At 52.0% G+C, this 13,964-nt stretch overlaps 1 protein-coding gene and 1 long non-coding RNA gene across 9 annotated transcripts in view; one reads left to right on the plus strand and one right to left on the minus strand.

The window, feature by feature from the left end:
* Nucleotides 1-11: 11 nt before the first annotated feature.
* On the plus strand, nt 12-9,287 carry LOC104866746. Of its 4 annotated transcripts, none has more exons than XR_004514859.1 (5): nt 12-322; nt 425-839; nt 1,557-1,748; nt 2,720-8,374; nt 8,464-9,287. It is a non-coding gene; the product is annotated as an uncharacterized LOC104866746 (long non-coding RNA). The 4 variants fall into 4 exon arrangements; XR_781530.2 differs by having other exon boundaries at nt 12-92; nt 183-322; nt 2,720-9,287; XR_781529.2 differs by having other exon boundaries at nt 2,720-9,287.
* Nucleotides 9,288-10,401: 1,114 nt separating this feature from the next.
* The window catches only part of Sh3gl2 (SH3 domain containing GRB2 like 2, endophilin A1), a 156,682-nt gene continuing 153,119 nt past the window's right edge, over nt 10,402-13,964 (minus strand). For all 5 annotated transcript variants that reach the window (XM_033757654.1, XM_033757655.1, XM_033757656.1 and 2 more), the window contains 2 exons: nt 13,165-13,295; nt 10,402-11,938 (listed from right to left, as the gene is read on the minus strand). In XM_033757654.1, coding sequence (XP_033613545.1) covers nt 11,739-11,938; nt 13,165-13,295 — 331 coding nt within the window. In that variant the 3' untranslated portion in view covers nt 10,402-11,738. The remainder of the gene's footprint in view (nt 11,939-13,164; nt 13,296-13,964) is intronic.

Here is a 13,964-nt window from a genome sequence, read left to right on the forward strand (position 1 = left end):
TCGAAGCCTGGAGATCCTCGCTGATAACAAAGCTGCTTTGTGGATCAGTGTCGCCTCTGTTTACACTGCAGCCTCGGACGAGAAGAGAAAACGTAAGCTGGGTTTGGTGAATGGCTTCTCTCACACCTTCGTATTGCCATCCGGGAAACTGGCAATCCTGTCTCTAAACCTTTCGAGTACAGCCTAGTTTGACCAGGGCGGGCCCCGCATCGCTGTCGCCGTGTTCCCGCTCCGAGGGCCTCTTGCTGGACTCCAGCAGCTCCACGCCAGCCTCTGCTCTCCCTACGACCACCGGTCTATGCGCAGCCAAGCCTTCCGGAAGGTGAGTCAGGCCTCACCCACCGCTGCACACTCCAGTACTCTGGGTCTGCGGCACACACAACCGTACCCTCCCACGACCACTTGCTGTGTTTCATTCTTCTAGGGTTTTCCTGAAATGTTATTATACACACGTTGATGTGCCTCCCTCCGTTGAACACAAGCTCCCTTCTGAAATCGAGGAACTGCTGTGCCTTGTTTAGCTGCTTTGCCCCAGTTCCTCAGATAAGGACCAGCGCGAGGCGAGTTCTCACACGCGTCAGGGTGGAGAAGGCTGGACGGGGGCTGGCTGCACCCCGGGGTAACTAACATCTACCCAACCTTCACCTCACCCCGCCGCAGAGATGGGCAGCAGCGGTTGTGCACCAGGCTGCCGTCTTCAGATCACCTCAGCTGCTCTTGAGGGCTCAACAGTAGCACTAAAACTACCTGAGGAGGGGAATTTAAAATGTGCATCATTTTAGCAATAAACTTCGGCGAGTACGCGAAGGTGCACCGTCACAGCGACTGCAGCATAGTCGGTGGGTGCATCACACAAGCAAAACCTAACTTTAAACAAATAGTGCACACTCTTTATAAGAATCTCAAAGTCAGTACTTCTTTTGGGGGAAAAAAAACACAAATAAAAGCAAGCTCAAGGCTGCAGGAATCAATAGTTTTAAAGGGCGCTCAAGCCCAAGGCTGCAGTGTCCTCTGCTGGCCATGGGGGGAAACAGGAAGTTGCTTTACCCTCAAATCCACTAAAGGGATTAATGAAAGCCCTTCCCCAAACAGGGGATAAATGATACAATCCAGAGCGTGAGATGGATGCTTAACCCAGCAGGTAAAGGGGAGGGACAGTGCTGGAGCTGAGGGGAAAGGGAAGACTCAGAGGCCAAATGCAGGGGGTGGTGTCTAAGGGGATGACCACAGGGGATGGCCACAGGGGGTGACCACAGGAGATGTCCACAGGGGGTGACCACAGGGGGTGGCCACAGGAGATGTCCAAAGGAGGTGACCACAGAGGATATCTACAGGGGATGGAGAAAAACAGGAGATGTCTACAGGGGGTGGATAACCACAGGAGATGACCACAGAGGATGTCCACAAGGGATGACCACAGACTCAGGGGCCTGCATGTGAGGGAGAACATGGGAAGGACCATGGGAGTTGAAAGTAGAGATAATCACCTTTGGTTTGTCTACTCAGGAACCATTCTCCAACCTGTCCTTCTTTCATACCCGCTTTCCTCTTGATAGCGGAAAGAACCCCAGATACTGATTTTTCTAGCTGCTTTGTGTCCAAGATGGACCTGTGACCCAATCCTGGAGGAGCTGTGAGGGGCCGTGGCTGGAGTCGGGGCTGAGGAATCAACAGGAGGCAAACATGGAGAGATCCCGCGACTTCCAATCTGCTTGTTGGAGTCATCACGCGAAGATGCTGATGCCTTGGTGAGCATGGATGAAGGCATCACCAGTGCTGTGGGGAGGAATCTGACACCACCAATCTCTAGTATTCTTATTATAAGAGAAAAACCACACGTATGGATACATTGCTCCCAATCACGTATCCTGTTGTTCTGTAGCCAGAGCACGTCCATTGACGTGCTTCTGTTCTATGATGTGAGGGACAAGTGGGCAGTTTTAAGAAAGGCTGCAACAAAATAAAATTTGCATTTTTGGAAGATTGGGCTTAAAACACCACACAGAATACACTTGAAAGAGGACACGAAGAGCAAAAGGATCGCTCAGGATATTTACAATGATAAAAGTGGACATAGGGGAAGGAAGGCAAAGACTGGAGCCTGACGTTTGAGCTTCCAGGAAAGAAGTGGGTAGGGTAGAGTCAGATACAGCACAGACATGGGTGTGAAGTTAGCAAGCACAATGGAAGGATCTGGTAATTCATGGGAGGAGACGCAGGTAAGATAAAGGAAGGAGGAGCCTGAGTGATGAGGTAGATGCACGGGGCACCTCTTGATAGGCAGAAGTTAGAAGAAAGAGCAGAAATTGGGGTGGGGTAGAAATGATGAATTCTGTTTGGGACACACTGGGCTCAAGGAGCCAAGACAGATGCTCCGTGGGTAGTGGAATTTTATATCTGGAGCCAGAAAATCTGAGCTTAAGCTGAGAGTCTCAGTGGATCGATCCGTATATGGTCCCTGGGCCAGGAGAGGAGATGGCTCTTTTCGAAATGTGTGTAAACAGTGGAGGTAAGAGAGGTGAGCCCTCAGGATGACCAGCATAGAGACTGAGACAGCAGAGAGCACAGACAAGGAAAAGTGACCCCCACCCTGCTTCCCAGACAGCCCAACGTGGCAGCTTCTCCTCCTCTCCTCCCCGCTGCCATGACATCGCCTGGCTCAGGGCCAGCTGACCGCCGGCTGCAAACATGAGCTAAAATACACCTTGCCTCTTTCCAGCTGCGGGTGTCAGGTGTTTGTTCCGGGGACGGGACAGTGACTACATGAGGCAGGATCAGAAAAGGACACCTCGATGGCTTCCCCAGGAGGCTCCGTGGAGAGCTGCGCGCAGAGAGGCAAGCAGAAGAGACCAGGTGGGTCTGACCTAAGCAAACTCTTCCTTTGAGAAAATGTCTGAAAGAATGGACAAAGGACGGGGACGCCCAGGACCCAGAGGGGGAGCTTCTCCGGACAGAGGCGGGCAGAGTTTGACAGTGGATACAAGGAAGTCCGCTGGAGATGCGGTGGGGAGTCCCAGGCCGGACCTTGCGGACCATTCCCGGCCGCAGCTCCTTCTAAGGCGCCTGGCATCCAGCTCTGACGGGAAGGTCCCAGTCACCCTGGGGCCCTCCCAGTGCCTGCGTCGCAGAGCCTTTGCACAGCACCAAGCGTTTGGACGCACACCCCAGCCGCTAGCCACGGTGGTCACCAAAGGCGCCCATTCTTTCGGCCTGCAGGTCCCATCTGCCCTGGGGACACCACCGCCACCCCCGGGGGGGGGCACCTTTACAGGCAGCACAGAGACAGCGCCCTCTACAGGCTGCTTCCGACGGGGCCCTACTGCCTGCTGGGGTTCTCTCCGCCGACCTGCGTCTTCCTAACCTCAGAGACTCATTCCTCACCTACAGACGCGGTCTATGACATTTTTTACTCCACTGAGCTCCATCTCCTCTACAAAAGAGGGAAGAGTAAGAGAAGTAGGTGAGGTGAAAGTGAAAGTTGTGTGTCCCTCGGAAAGAAAAGCGTAAGGCTCAACAGAAACAAGGGGTACTTGACTGTGCTGGTACTGGTGAGAGAGACTCTACAACAAGGCATCGGCACCACGTACGATTTTCACTGCTTTAACGTCAGCCAATAAAATGGCTCATCTGGACTGTGAGCTGACCACATGAGAAGCAAGGGCTTCAACCTCAGCCCAGACCTCCCCACGGATGAGTGCACAGCTGGATGGGCTATGGACGGTGGGAAATCATGGAAGATAAACAGAACCATAAGACAGAAACCAACAGACGGGACTGGGGGGCAGAGAGAAAGGAGGCCGGTGAGACCGGCTGAGGGGGACGCAGGAGGCAGGGTACCCATCACTCATTTCTGTTCATCTCACCTTCCCTCCATGTGAGAGCTGCTCCCCCCACCCAGAGCTCCGCACCTCCTACACCATAAGGAAAATGGCACGTCCATGACTGTGGGGGCCCTGGCCGCTGAGCCACAGTGACTGGACCACAGTCGGTCACGGACCCAGGATGGACACGAAACCCAGCAGAGCACGGGGGTTCTGCGAGGTTTTCCTTTGGAGCCAAGGACCCGTGTGCCTTCTCTTGCGAGATGAAGAACCTGTCAGCAGTCGTATTTCCCACAGCGGCCTGTGTCGTCTGCAGGATATTAAGCCAACACATCAAAAGGAGAAGCAGCACACAGCTCAGGATCGAGGGCGGCGAGGGTCCGCAGGGGTACTGCGCGGCCCTGGACTTGCCTTGTCCAGAGCTGATTCATCCTTGGCCCTTCCCAGCACAGGTGCCTGCTCCCTCTCCGATTCTTAACGTATTAGGTTACTGTCTCTCGCACCCAGGATGCTCACCACTGCCCTGTGCAGGTCTGAGCACTTCCATCCGGAGTGTCTGGAGACAGGCTCATCCTGCTAACTTGCTCCTCCCCACCCGCCACACCCAGCCAGAGACCTTGCCCTGGCTCCAACCCCGGCTGGAAGAATAAACGACCTCATTTTCGACTGCTCTACACTGGGTGCAGTCTCCAAGCAACCAAAGCCACAAACAGCCACCATTCACCACCAGGTTGGCTAAAGCGAAGGGCAGAAAGGGTATTTTGGAAGACGGCACTCATTTTCCCATAGGCTTCAATAATCATTTTAGAGATGGGTGACAGAGGAAGCCATTAAAGCAAGAATCAGAAGCACTCAGTCTAGTCCCGGGACCTGTGGTTTTTGTTTTGCTCTGTTTCTAAATCATGCAGTGTGCTTGCTCTGTGTCATGCACCGCTTTAAACATTTTATTAAATCAATCTTCAACTACCTACCAAAACAGTAGGTAGGTAATATTACATATCCATTTTAAAATTCAATAAACAGAGGCTCAGAGAGTTAAATAACCTCCACAGCACAACAGCGCTGGTAAGTGGACTAGGGCAGGAGCAGTTTTCCTGTATTTGAATTTGAGGACTCGCATTTCTCATACATGAAATATAAATTATATAATAGGCTTTATGCTGGAGAACAAGGAGAGCGTGGGTTTTGGGGTTAGAATTCTTTGCCCTGGTTCCTTCACGTGTAAAATCCCCACCACCTTTCTCTGGGTGGATGGATCCAGAGGCTATGTCACACGGCTAGAAGACCCTGTCAGGCACCCCTCCGTCCATGGACTCAGGGGACTGACAGGCCGTCATCTTCACCAACGCAGTATACACAGAACACTGGATCACTGGCACAGGGAGGCGGATGCCACGCAGGAGGGAGCAGCACAATGACCAGATCACCATGATCTTACAGGAAGAATAAAACGTGTCAGAATACGCTCCTCCTTCCAGGGTCCACTTACCTGGTGGCCGCAGAGGCCAGGGATCCCGCACGCCCTCAGTGTCACACAAGAGCCACTTCGGGTCTGCTGTGGCTTCGGCTAGGGGTTGTAATCACTGAAGCTAGGGTCCGACAGCATCTGGCGTGGAGAGCACAGTGGCACAGTGGGCACTGAGGCTCAGGCCTGCCTGTCCCTCGGGGCTGACCGTCTCGCGTCCCTGAATCAGGAGAGTGAGACGTCTGGCATAGACGTGGCGGTCAGACAGCTCTCCCGGCTGTCACACAGGACCAGGCCGGCTGGAGCAGAGCCCGCCCAGGACCACGCTGGCCAGCTGAGGCAGGGCAGAAGCCCAGCGCAGGGAACACCTGGTGAGCCGGCTCCCCATGCAGAAGGAAGAGACTTCCTCTAGGCCTGGCTTCCCCTTGGGACAGAAACATTCTGACCCAGCCTCACAGGAGCTGCAGAGAGTGGCAGAAATGGACGAGCAGGGCCGGACACGGGACAGGGTCGGGCACATCGTGGTTCACTTCGAACCCTCTTTGCCGCACGAATTCCGGCCAGGCGGCGGCACGCTGGCGGTGAGGCGCACTTCCTGCAGCGCCTGGTCCTGGGTTCAAGCCGCCTGCCCCGCTCCCTGGGGACCTGGTCCTTACTCGGTTGTGATAGCCTCGCGGTGGGGGAACAACAGCCGACAGCCAAGGAGGCCTCCTCCCAGCAAGCGTTGGCTGCGCAGCAGGATGACACTTTGCTAGTGTGCCTGCTTTACTGTGCCACACACACAGGAAAACGTGGCTTCCCGGGAGCACAGTGCCAGGCTAAGAAAGTGCCAGAAACGGACCTGGAAAACAAACGTTCGGTGCCTGTCAAACTGAACTGTTAAATACATTTGGCCAGCAGAGGGCCATCTGGGCCCCATGAAACTACCTAAGGGAAAACACCAGAAACCACAACAAAAATGAAAGACCTCGGTGGCCTGACATCGGACGGCCTCAGCATTTGGTACTTGGGCTCACTGGTCAGTCCAGGGTCCTCAGAGTCACAAGCTCCTCCCTCCTCCCACTGTCTCCCACATAATGAATGTACACTTTGATGTTCCCAAACAGCAACATCCACAAAGAAGACTGCGTTGTTGCTGGCCTCAGGACCGGCCTGGGCAGTCCACCGTGCTGCCGTCTGGCTGGTCTCTGGGGAGGAGAAAACCAGGGCAGCTGGCACCTCTTTTCTCCTTGTTTGGACGATCCTGCAAGGTACGTTTCTTCCCCTTCACTGTGGAACAGATTCTTCCTCCATAAATCAAACAAATCAAACAATTCCTGCAGCTGAACCAGTGCCCCCAGAGTGTGGCCCCTCAGTCACCACACAGGAGGACGGGGCGGGCCAGACACTTGTAGAATTGTGCAGACCCTGGGCCGTACTAGTGCTGAGAAAGGAGAGCACACACGGTGCCAGCCGCCCCATGAGAGGGCCCGTGTCTGCCTTAGACTTCCCTGTCCCTGGTTCTCTCACGAGACACGGAGTGAGGGATACATCAAGAAGGTGGGAACCCAAGTCGGCCTCTTTTGTCACCAGTAAAGTGGAAAAACACGGGATGTCCTGGATTTGCAAGATCTCCCTGAATGAGGGTAGAAATCTGTGCGGCAAACATCACCAGATCAATCAGTAATTTCAGAATCTTAAACAGTCAAACAAAAGAATAAATAAGAAAAAGCAGGGAGCAAGTGCCTGCTTATTTTAGACATCTGTCTGCCGACGAGAACATCCCAAACTTGCCTGAGTTCGAGTGTCTGGGAAGATGCTTTTGAAGGTGGCTTTGGGCTCCCTGACATTCTGAGGCAACCTCCAGCGGCACTGGAGGCTCTAAGCTCTGCGAAGCGCACCTGGGTTTTCTCTGTCCTTCTCCAGAGGAAGTTCCACTCGGTGTACGAGCACAAAAACAACTACTGGGGGAAAGCACCCGAATAACACATCCATGTTTTCTCAGCACAGGGAGCCCCACGGGCAGCCCTAAGTCCAGCAAGCAGCCGGCTCTTCCTAAGGAATTGACCATAGAGCAGAACTACTCCAGAGATGGGCCAGGGACTGGCACCGCTGTTACGAAGCGAGACAGAAATGTAAATTCTCAGACTTCACACCAGACCCACTGACTCGGAATACCCGGGGAGGGGCCCAGGCACCTGTGTGAACAGGACCCAGGTGACTCAAGTGACGTGGGCACGTAGGTGCACTGTCTGGTTTTTCCTAAGCCTTTCTGACGATGGTTACAACTTCCCAGGCCCTGGGTGGGACAGAGCCTTGAAGTTCAGATGTACAATTATTCCCAGGTGACTATTATCAAACAGGTTCAGGAGACTCTAGGGCAGGGATGGTGAACCTTTTAGAGCTTTCAATGATACCACCAGCCACTGTGGCATGCATGCCCTGGGTTTGCCCCCACTGCTCTGGGTGCTTTCCCTATCTCCAACAGCTGTGATGGAGGCAAGAGCTCTGTTAAGAGAGACACGTTAAGAATCGCTGGCAGAGGTTTTTAAAGATGGACCCTCTGGTCTTTCCCCAAACTCTTGAAAATCACTGCTTTTAGCAAGTGGTCATGAAACGCTATTCTACATCTTTTGTTTCCAAAGTTGGCAGTGTGCTCTACCCTGTCAAGAATCACAGCTCTCCCCTGCCACACACAGAAGTCACCACCATGACGGCTCTGTGCTGGGAGGGCCCCTCAGGGACTTGATCTTTATGTGGTTAGCAATCAGTGGGCCCTTAAAATGGTGCTGCTCTGTTCTCTGACAGTGCCTGTAACTAAAGGCTCCCCACAGGTCCTCGGAGCTGGGCCTCGGACACGCTGGCGTGGCCTCTTCACCAGCCACCAGCCAAGCTCCTGATGAAGGCCCCACGGCCTCCCTCCTCTGCACACAGGCCTTCCCTCAAACTCCACCACAGGGAGGGATTACGGAGTCCACATGTTGATCAGCGGCTCCTAATCAATTAATGAAACACGGACTGACTGTGTCTACCTGAAGTGGACACCAGAAGCTGTTTTGAATTCCAGCTATAGACGACCCTCATTTCCCAAAATGCAGAGCAGGACCAGGTACATTCCAGGGCACACACTGTTTACTATGCACTGTCCTGGGAAAATCTTTTTTGGTCATCTAATTCTTGTTCTTTGCTTTTTTACAGTGACATGAAACTGGGGGAGAAACCTCTTTTCCCAGAGTTTTCACTTTAAGACCTTTCAAATCTATTGGAAAAGTTGGTAATTCCTCCAGTGAATTTACAATTTTAGTTACGTGTAATTCAGTTCAACTTCCATCTCCACTTCTAATAGCTGTTCTGTGATTAGACTCTGGAGAATGAGTTTTCAGTTAAGTGACTTCCAGGTGTCCTCAGAGTTGTCTGTCTATTCCATACTTAAGATTGTGTAAAACAGGTATTTACTATACTTCAGTAAAGATGAGGGATCCAGTCAGCTGTGAATCTGGTAAGTGCGTCCATTACAAGAGAGCAGTAAGTGCTCTCCGCAACATGCCCTTACATGATTGCTCCCCGCAGTCTGTGCTGGGGTGTTTGGTCTCGCTGGACAATGGCTCACAGTGCCAGTGTTCCACGTGTGAGGTCTAGCCCTCGGTTTCCCTGTAGGGTTCTCAGTGGGCTCCAGCGACGTGGAAATGTCACATTGAGGTACTGGGAAGCTTTACTGCTTCCAAAGCAGTCCAAGTGCACAGGCAGTGTGTGGGCCATCACTCTCCTGGCACATCGGCACGCACTGCCTTTATTGCTTTCACTTTAGAATACTTTATTTATAAAGATTAAAGCCTTTGTTCTTCACAGAAAAGGATCACTGTGCTCTTCCACGCTCGCTTTATGATTAGGCTTGAAAAGTAAACTTGTCAATTTTCAAACAGAAAAGCTTTCCTGAGATTTGGGCTGAAACTGCACTGAACCTCAGAATAACTAAATATGAGGAGAAACAATGTCTTTACAGGACCAACTTTTCTAATCCATAAGCAGAGAGTATGTCTTTTCTAAGGTCTGTATTTTCTCAAGCATGTTTCATTATTTTCTATGTAAAGGTCTTGTGCAATCTTGCTAGGTTAAGTCTAAGAGTTTGACTTTTGGATGATTTTGCAAATATTATCTAAAACTGTATTATTCTAATTGGCATACAGAAATAAACCAAATTTTGTATATTTATCTTATATCTAGTAGTTCTATTGAATTCACTTACAGATTCCAACAGTTTAGATTCTTCTGGATTTTCTACATTTATAATATTCTTATATTTTTAAATGACTTAGAGAATTCATCTGTAATACTCTAGAACGCATGCATTTAGCAAATTTTTATGTAAGAATAATTTACATATAGGATTTGTATACTGAACTCTTCGTGTTAGTTTAGAAAATCCGGACTAGAGTTTTTGAGACAAAAGAAGCAAAGGGCACCTAATACACGAAGAGCACATTTATCCTCTTGGGAGCTTGGGAAATACACATTTTGTGTGCTTTTCCCCACTCACTCAACTCTGATGTTCAAGACACATCAAGGAAAAAAGAATGCTGGCTTTTGATGGAACTGTACTTCGCTGTGCTTTTCTCTACCGTCACACATGAAGAAAAGAGGCTGCTAAACACGGTGTATGTTGTTCTCGCCTTCTAATACCCATTCTCTTAACAATGTCATGGATGACACCCCCCTTACACAGAGAAGTCATGCTCTTTTCACTTCTCCTCTCTCTCCCAAACTCTACTCCTTCCTGGGGTTACCAAGAAGCTGTTGGTGTCCAGCCCAGCTTGCTCCTGCTCTTTTCCCGACTCACAGTGAGGCAGACAGAGGTTGTTGCATCCCGGTCTGGCTTGGTTGCATCAGAAGCTAACGGAGCCCGAAGTGGTGGTGCACGCCTGTAATCCTAGCACTTGGGAGGCCGAGGCAGGAGGACTGCTGCAAGTTCGAGGCCAGCCTGGGCTACACAGTAAATTCAAGGTCAGCCTGAATTACAGAGCAAGACCCTGCATCAAAAAATAAAGAAAGAAGCTAAAAGTGAATAAACAGAGTCTAATGGAGACCGAACAAGCCTTAATCCACCCACTGTCAGACCCAGAGAACTGACACCAAGTGAAGAAGCAGAACCTTTGACTTTGTCCTCAGCAATGTTTATTGGGAACAGCAATGCCTCCTGGGGTGAGTTTATACATTAAGCAGTAAGATTTGCCTTTTACTCCACACGATCCACTATCACAGTTGGCACACTGGGAGCAGCACAGTGAACCTGAAGAATCTGTACAGCTAGATAAATAGGACTCTGGATACCTAACAGGGCTTTCGTGACAGAGCAAAAACCCAACACTGCTAAGCTTACACGTGGCACTGTGCACACAAAATGAAGGTGGGATAGAAAGAACAGGTACAAAGTAACAACTGAACTGGGAAGCAGGCATCCGCAGCCGCATACCTTAAACCGCTAAGCACAAAAACCACCTTCATTTGGTCCTCACTGAGGGCAGAATACGCACAAAACGATGCTCCAGGAGCACAAGGTCCAAGTGGAAAGACAGACACTGCCTGCTTCTCGCTCTGTGGAGTAGTGGGAAGGTGGTTACTAGTACTTCTCCTGGTTTCTTTGTGCCAAGCAGATCCGTGAAACAATTCATAAATAACACTGAGTGGAGATGGTGGTTTCCCCTTCCCTGTTCCCTTCAAAATGCCTAAATACACACAGTGCTTCTGTACAGCTAGAAAGTCAGGCTTGGAAACAAGACCTCTTCCCAGTTCCTCACAGGGCGGTCCCTTCTTCCAGCCTACTCCGTAATAAGCGGACTGCCAACTGGCTTATTTAGAAATAAGTGAGAACCTCATCTCTGGCTTTAAGAACACAGAGGGCAGGAACTGGCTCTACCTCACAGGCAGGCATACGGGGTGAACAAGGTCACTGTTCAGAGAAAGCCTCACTCCACAATGACTACGAGTCTACTGCTGGCCCCAAGAGACTGACTCAGATCAGAAGGAAGCTGCTGGTGAGGGCGGCTTCCATTCACCATTCTGTGACTCACACATCCGGGAAGGGACGATGTGAAGCCAAGCGCTTGCTCCTCTATGACTGGAGACCTGGAGATCTCCTGATGGCCTCTGGGTGACAGACAATATCTTCAGCAGGATGGTTGTTCTGTGACGCGGCTCGTGGTCATACTCTGAGAGCCACAGCCTCCTGAGAGCTATGTAAACAGCAGTTCTGACCCCTGGCCAGTCTCGGGTGGTGTGAAGCAGATGCCAGGCTCATTGGGCGGAAGACACCAGCCGTCACCTCTCCGGCGGGGGCGACAAGCCAGCCAGACAGTGGGCTCGCTGCCTCGGTCCACTGCGGCCCGCACCGAGGTGTGTGGGAAGCGGCATTACCGAAGCTGTGGTTAAACTGAGCTACCTGGGTCAGGAAGAGGCGCGCCAGCCGGCACGCCACCCTAATGGGGCAGGGCGACCAGGATCTCCACGTAATTGATGGGGAAGAAGCCCGACTGGCCGTGCAGCATCCCCTCGTACCAGTTCTCGTCAATCTGGTTGGTGAGCGTGATGACGTCGCCCTCTTTGAAACCCAGCTCCCCTTCATTCTCGGGTTCGAAGTCGTACAGCGCTCGGCAGCAGGGCTGATCCATGGGGGCTCCTGGGGTCAGGGCAGAGAGGAGAACACAAGAGCACAGGGGTGTGTGACGCTCGGAGTCCACTGTCGCTGCCTCGCCTGGCCTGCTGCACCCCTCCTTCCTCGTTGCGCCTCGCCACGTTTCCCTCTTGCCAGCAGACCCAGCGCCCACTAGAAGGGCATCCTGCCCTGCTACAAGTGTTCTGTTGCTCCCTTGGAGCCGGACATGGCTGGGCATTCCTATTTTTATTTCCAGGGTGAGAAAAGGTCACATCTATTCTTGGGACATTTACAAAAGAGTTAATTAGACTCAGTGTCCCGACAGTGCCCAGAGGCGGGAGACCAGATGATGTGAGGAGTTGATAATGAGATGCAGGCTAACAACACAGCACGGTCAGAATGCACACAGCTGTCCCGGCAGCCTGCGACCACACAGCACATGGGAGCTGGGCACAGAGGAGGTGACGGGGGGACGGGGAGCTCCTCCTGTCCTTCACAGTCTCCCAAGTGACAGCATGTAACGAAACCTTTCCTACTGAGGAAATCTAGCACTAGGGACACGAGGACAACAGGGCAAAGTGCGTGTCTTTAAAACCCACATCCCGCGTAAGACAGGTCCCGCTTCTTTAACCAAGCAAGTGCTGTTAGAGTTGGAAACGTCTCAAGCACAGGCTTTTATGTGATGCCTGTGAGGGATAGAAATAATGGATTACTGGATGTACCTCGATATTTCCAAGGAAAATAAAATTCAGCTTTCAGGATGTCAACCTTAGTACCACTGAGCCGTGAACCAGAGCGCTGAGAGGCTGGGGAAGGAAACCTCCTCTGAACCCCCTGCTTCTGTAACCCCAAACATGCAGCTCTGCCTGGGAGGAGTTGGGGTAAGGTGGGCGCATACTGCGGGGCACTCGTTCTCCCGCATGCTGATTCCCAGGAGGGCGCGGGCAGCAAGACCACCTAACGGGCGAGTTAGGATGATTTATGACCACCCCGTCATCGGTCAAAAGCAAGTGTGGCGGCTGGGCGAGCGCTGTGAGTGTGAGGCCACGGGACGAGGTCCACACAAAGACAGTTCTGCACAGAAGGGCTGGGTGCGGGACTGGAAGGGCAACGAGAAGAGGAAAGGGCTCCAGAGCTCCCCCGGCCAGCCATCCCAGGGAAACCGCGTCAGTGCACATCTCCTACGCCTGGCCTGGGATGGCCCACAACCTGAGACGCAGGGAGGGCGAGGCATGCCCCAGGCCGCTCACCTCCAGGCTTGGGTGTGCCAGTGTGGGAGAGCCCCCCATTGGGCTGAGTGCCATCCCCTGCCGGGAACTCCAGGCTCATTCTGGGTTTAGGCTGATATTCTCTCCGAGGCTGGGAGGAAGCCTGTCTTATTCTGCATCAGAAAGGAAAGAGGGGGAAGATTAATTATGCAACCATGTAGGAAGTAAAAAGAAAACAATAAAACCACCACCAAGGAGATGGTGGTCACTCACTAAGGTAAGGCAGGGCGGGAAAGTGTGACAGGGACTGAGCTCTCTCGCCCTGTGTGTGCTCTGGGCTTGTCCTCAGCTCCTTTGTCCTCTCTAACCCCTCACTTCCTCCCCTTCATCCAGAACAATCTGCAGATGTGCACCAGCGACACAAAGGGAGTAAGCAGAGTTCTGGCCATCCAGCGGCTAGCAGCCCGCAGAGGGGCACAGCACAACAGCGATAACCAGATGGATGACCGGCCGTGGGCTCTAGTAGGCGCAGACAGAGATTCGGCCAAGTGCTGCAAGCGGATGGTGTGGCCAGTAAGTGCACTCTGCACACTGTAAATATGCCCCTGAGTTTCAGGTGTTTGTACAGCAAAGTACAAAAAATGTATCTTATATTTCTAGTACACTGCAAACTTGCAGTGGTTGGTAGGAATAAGGGTATGCGGACTGTAGGATGGTACTGACTTTGAATACATTTCACAAATAAAAAAAAGAAAAAGGAATGTGGTCCCATTACTCTCAGTAGACCTCACAAAGGCACGTACAAGTGATACCTTGGCTTGCAAACTCCATTTGCTTTCCTA

Source organism: Fukomys damarensis, unplaced genomic scaffold (genome assembly GCF_012274545.1).
Source record: "Fukomys damarensis isolate Sample0158 unplaced genomic scaffold, DMR_v1.0_HiC HiC_scaffold_31, whole genome shotgun sequence".
Lineage (NCBI taxonomy): Eukaryota > Metazoa > Chordata > Mammalia > Rodentia > Bathyergidae > Fukomys > Fukomys damarensis.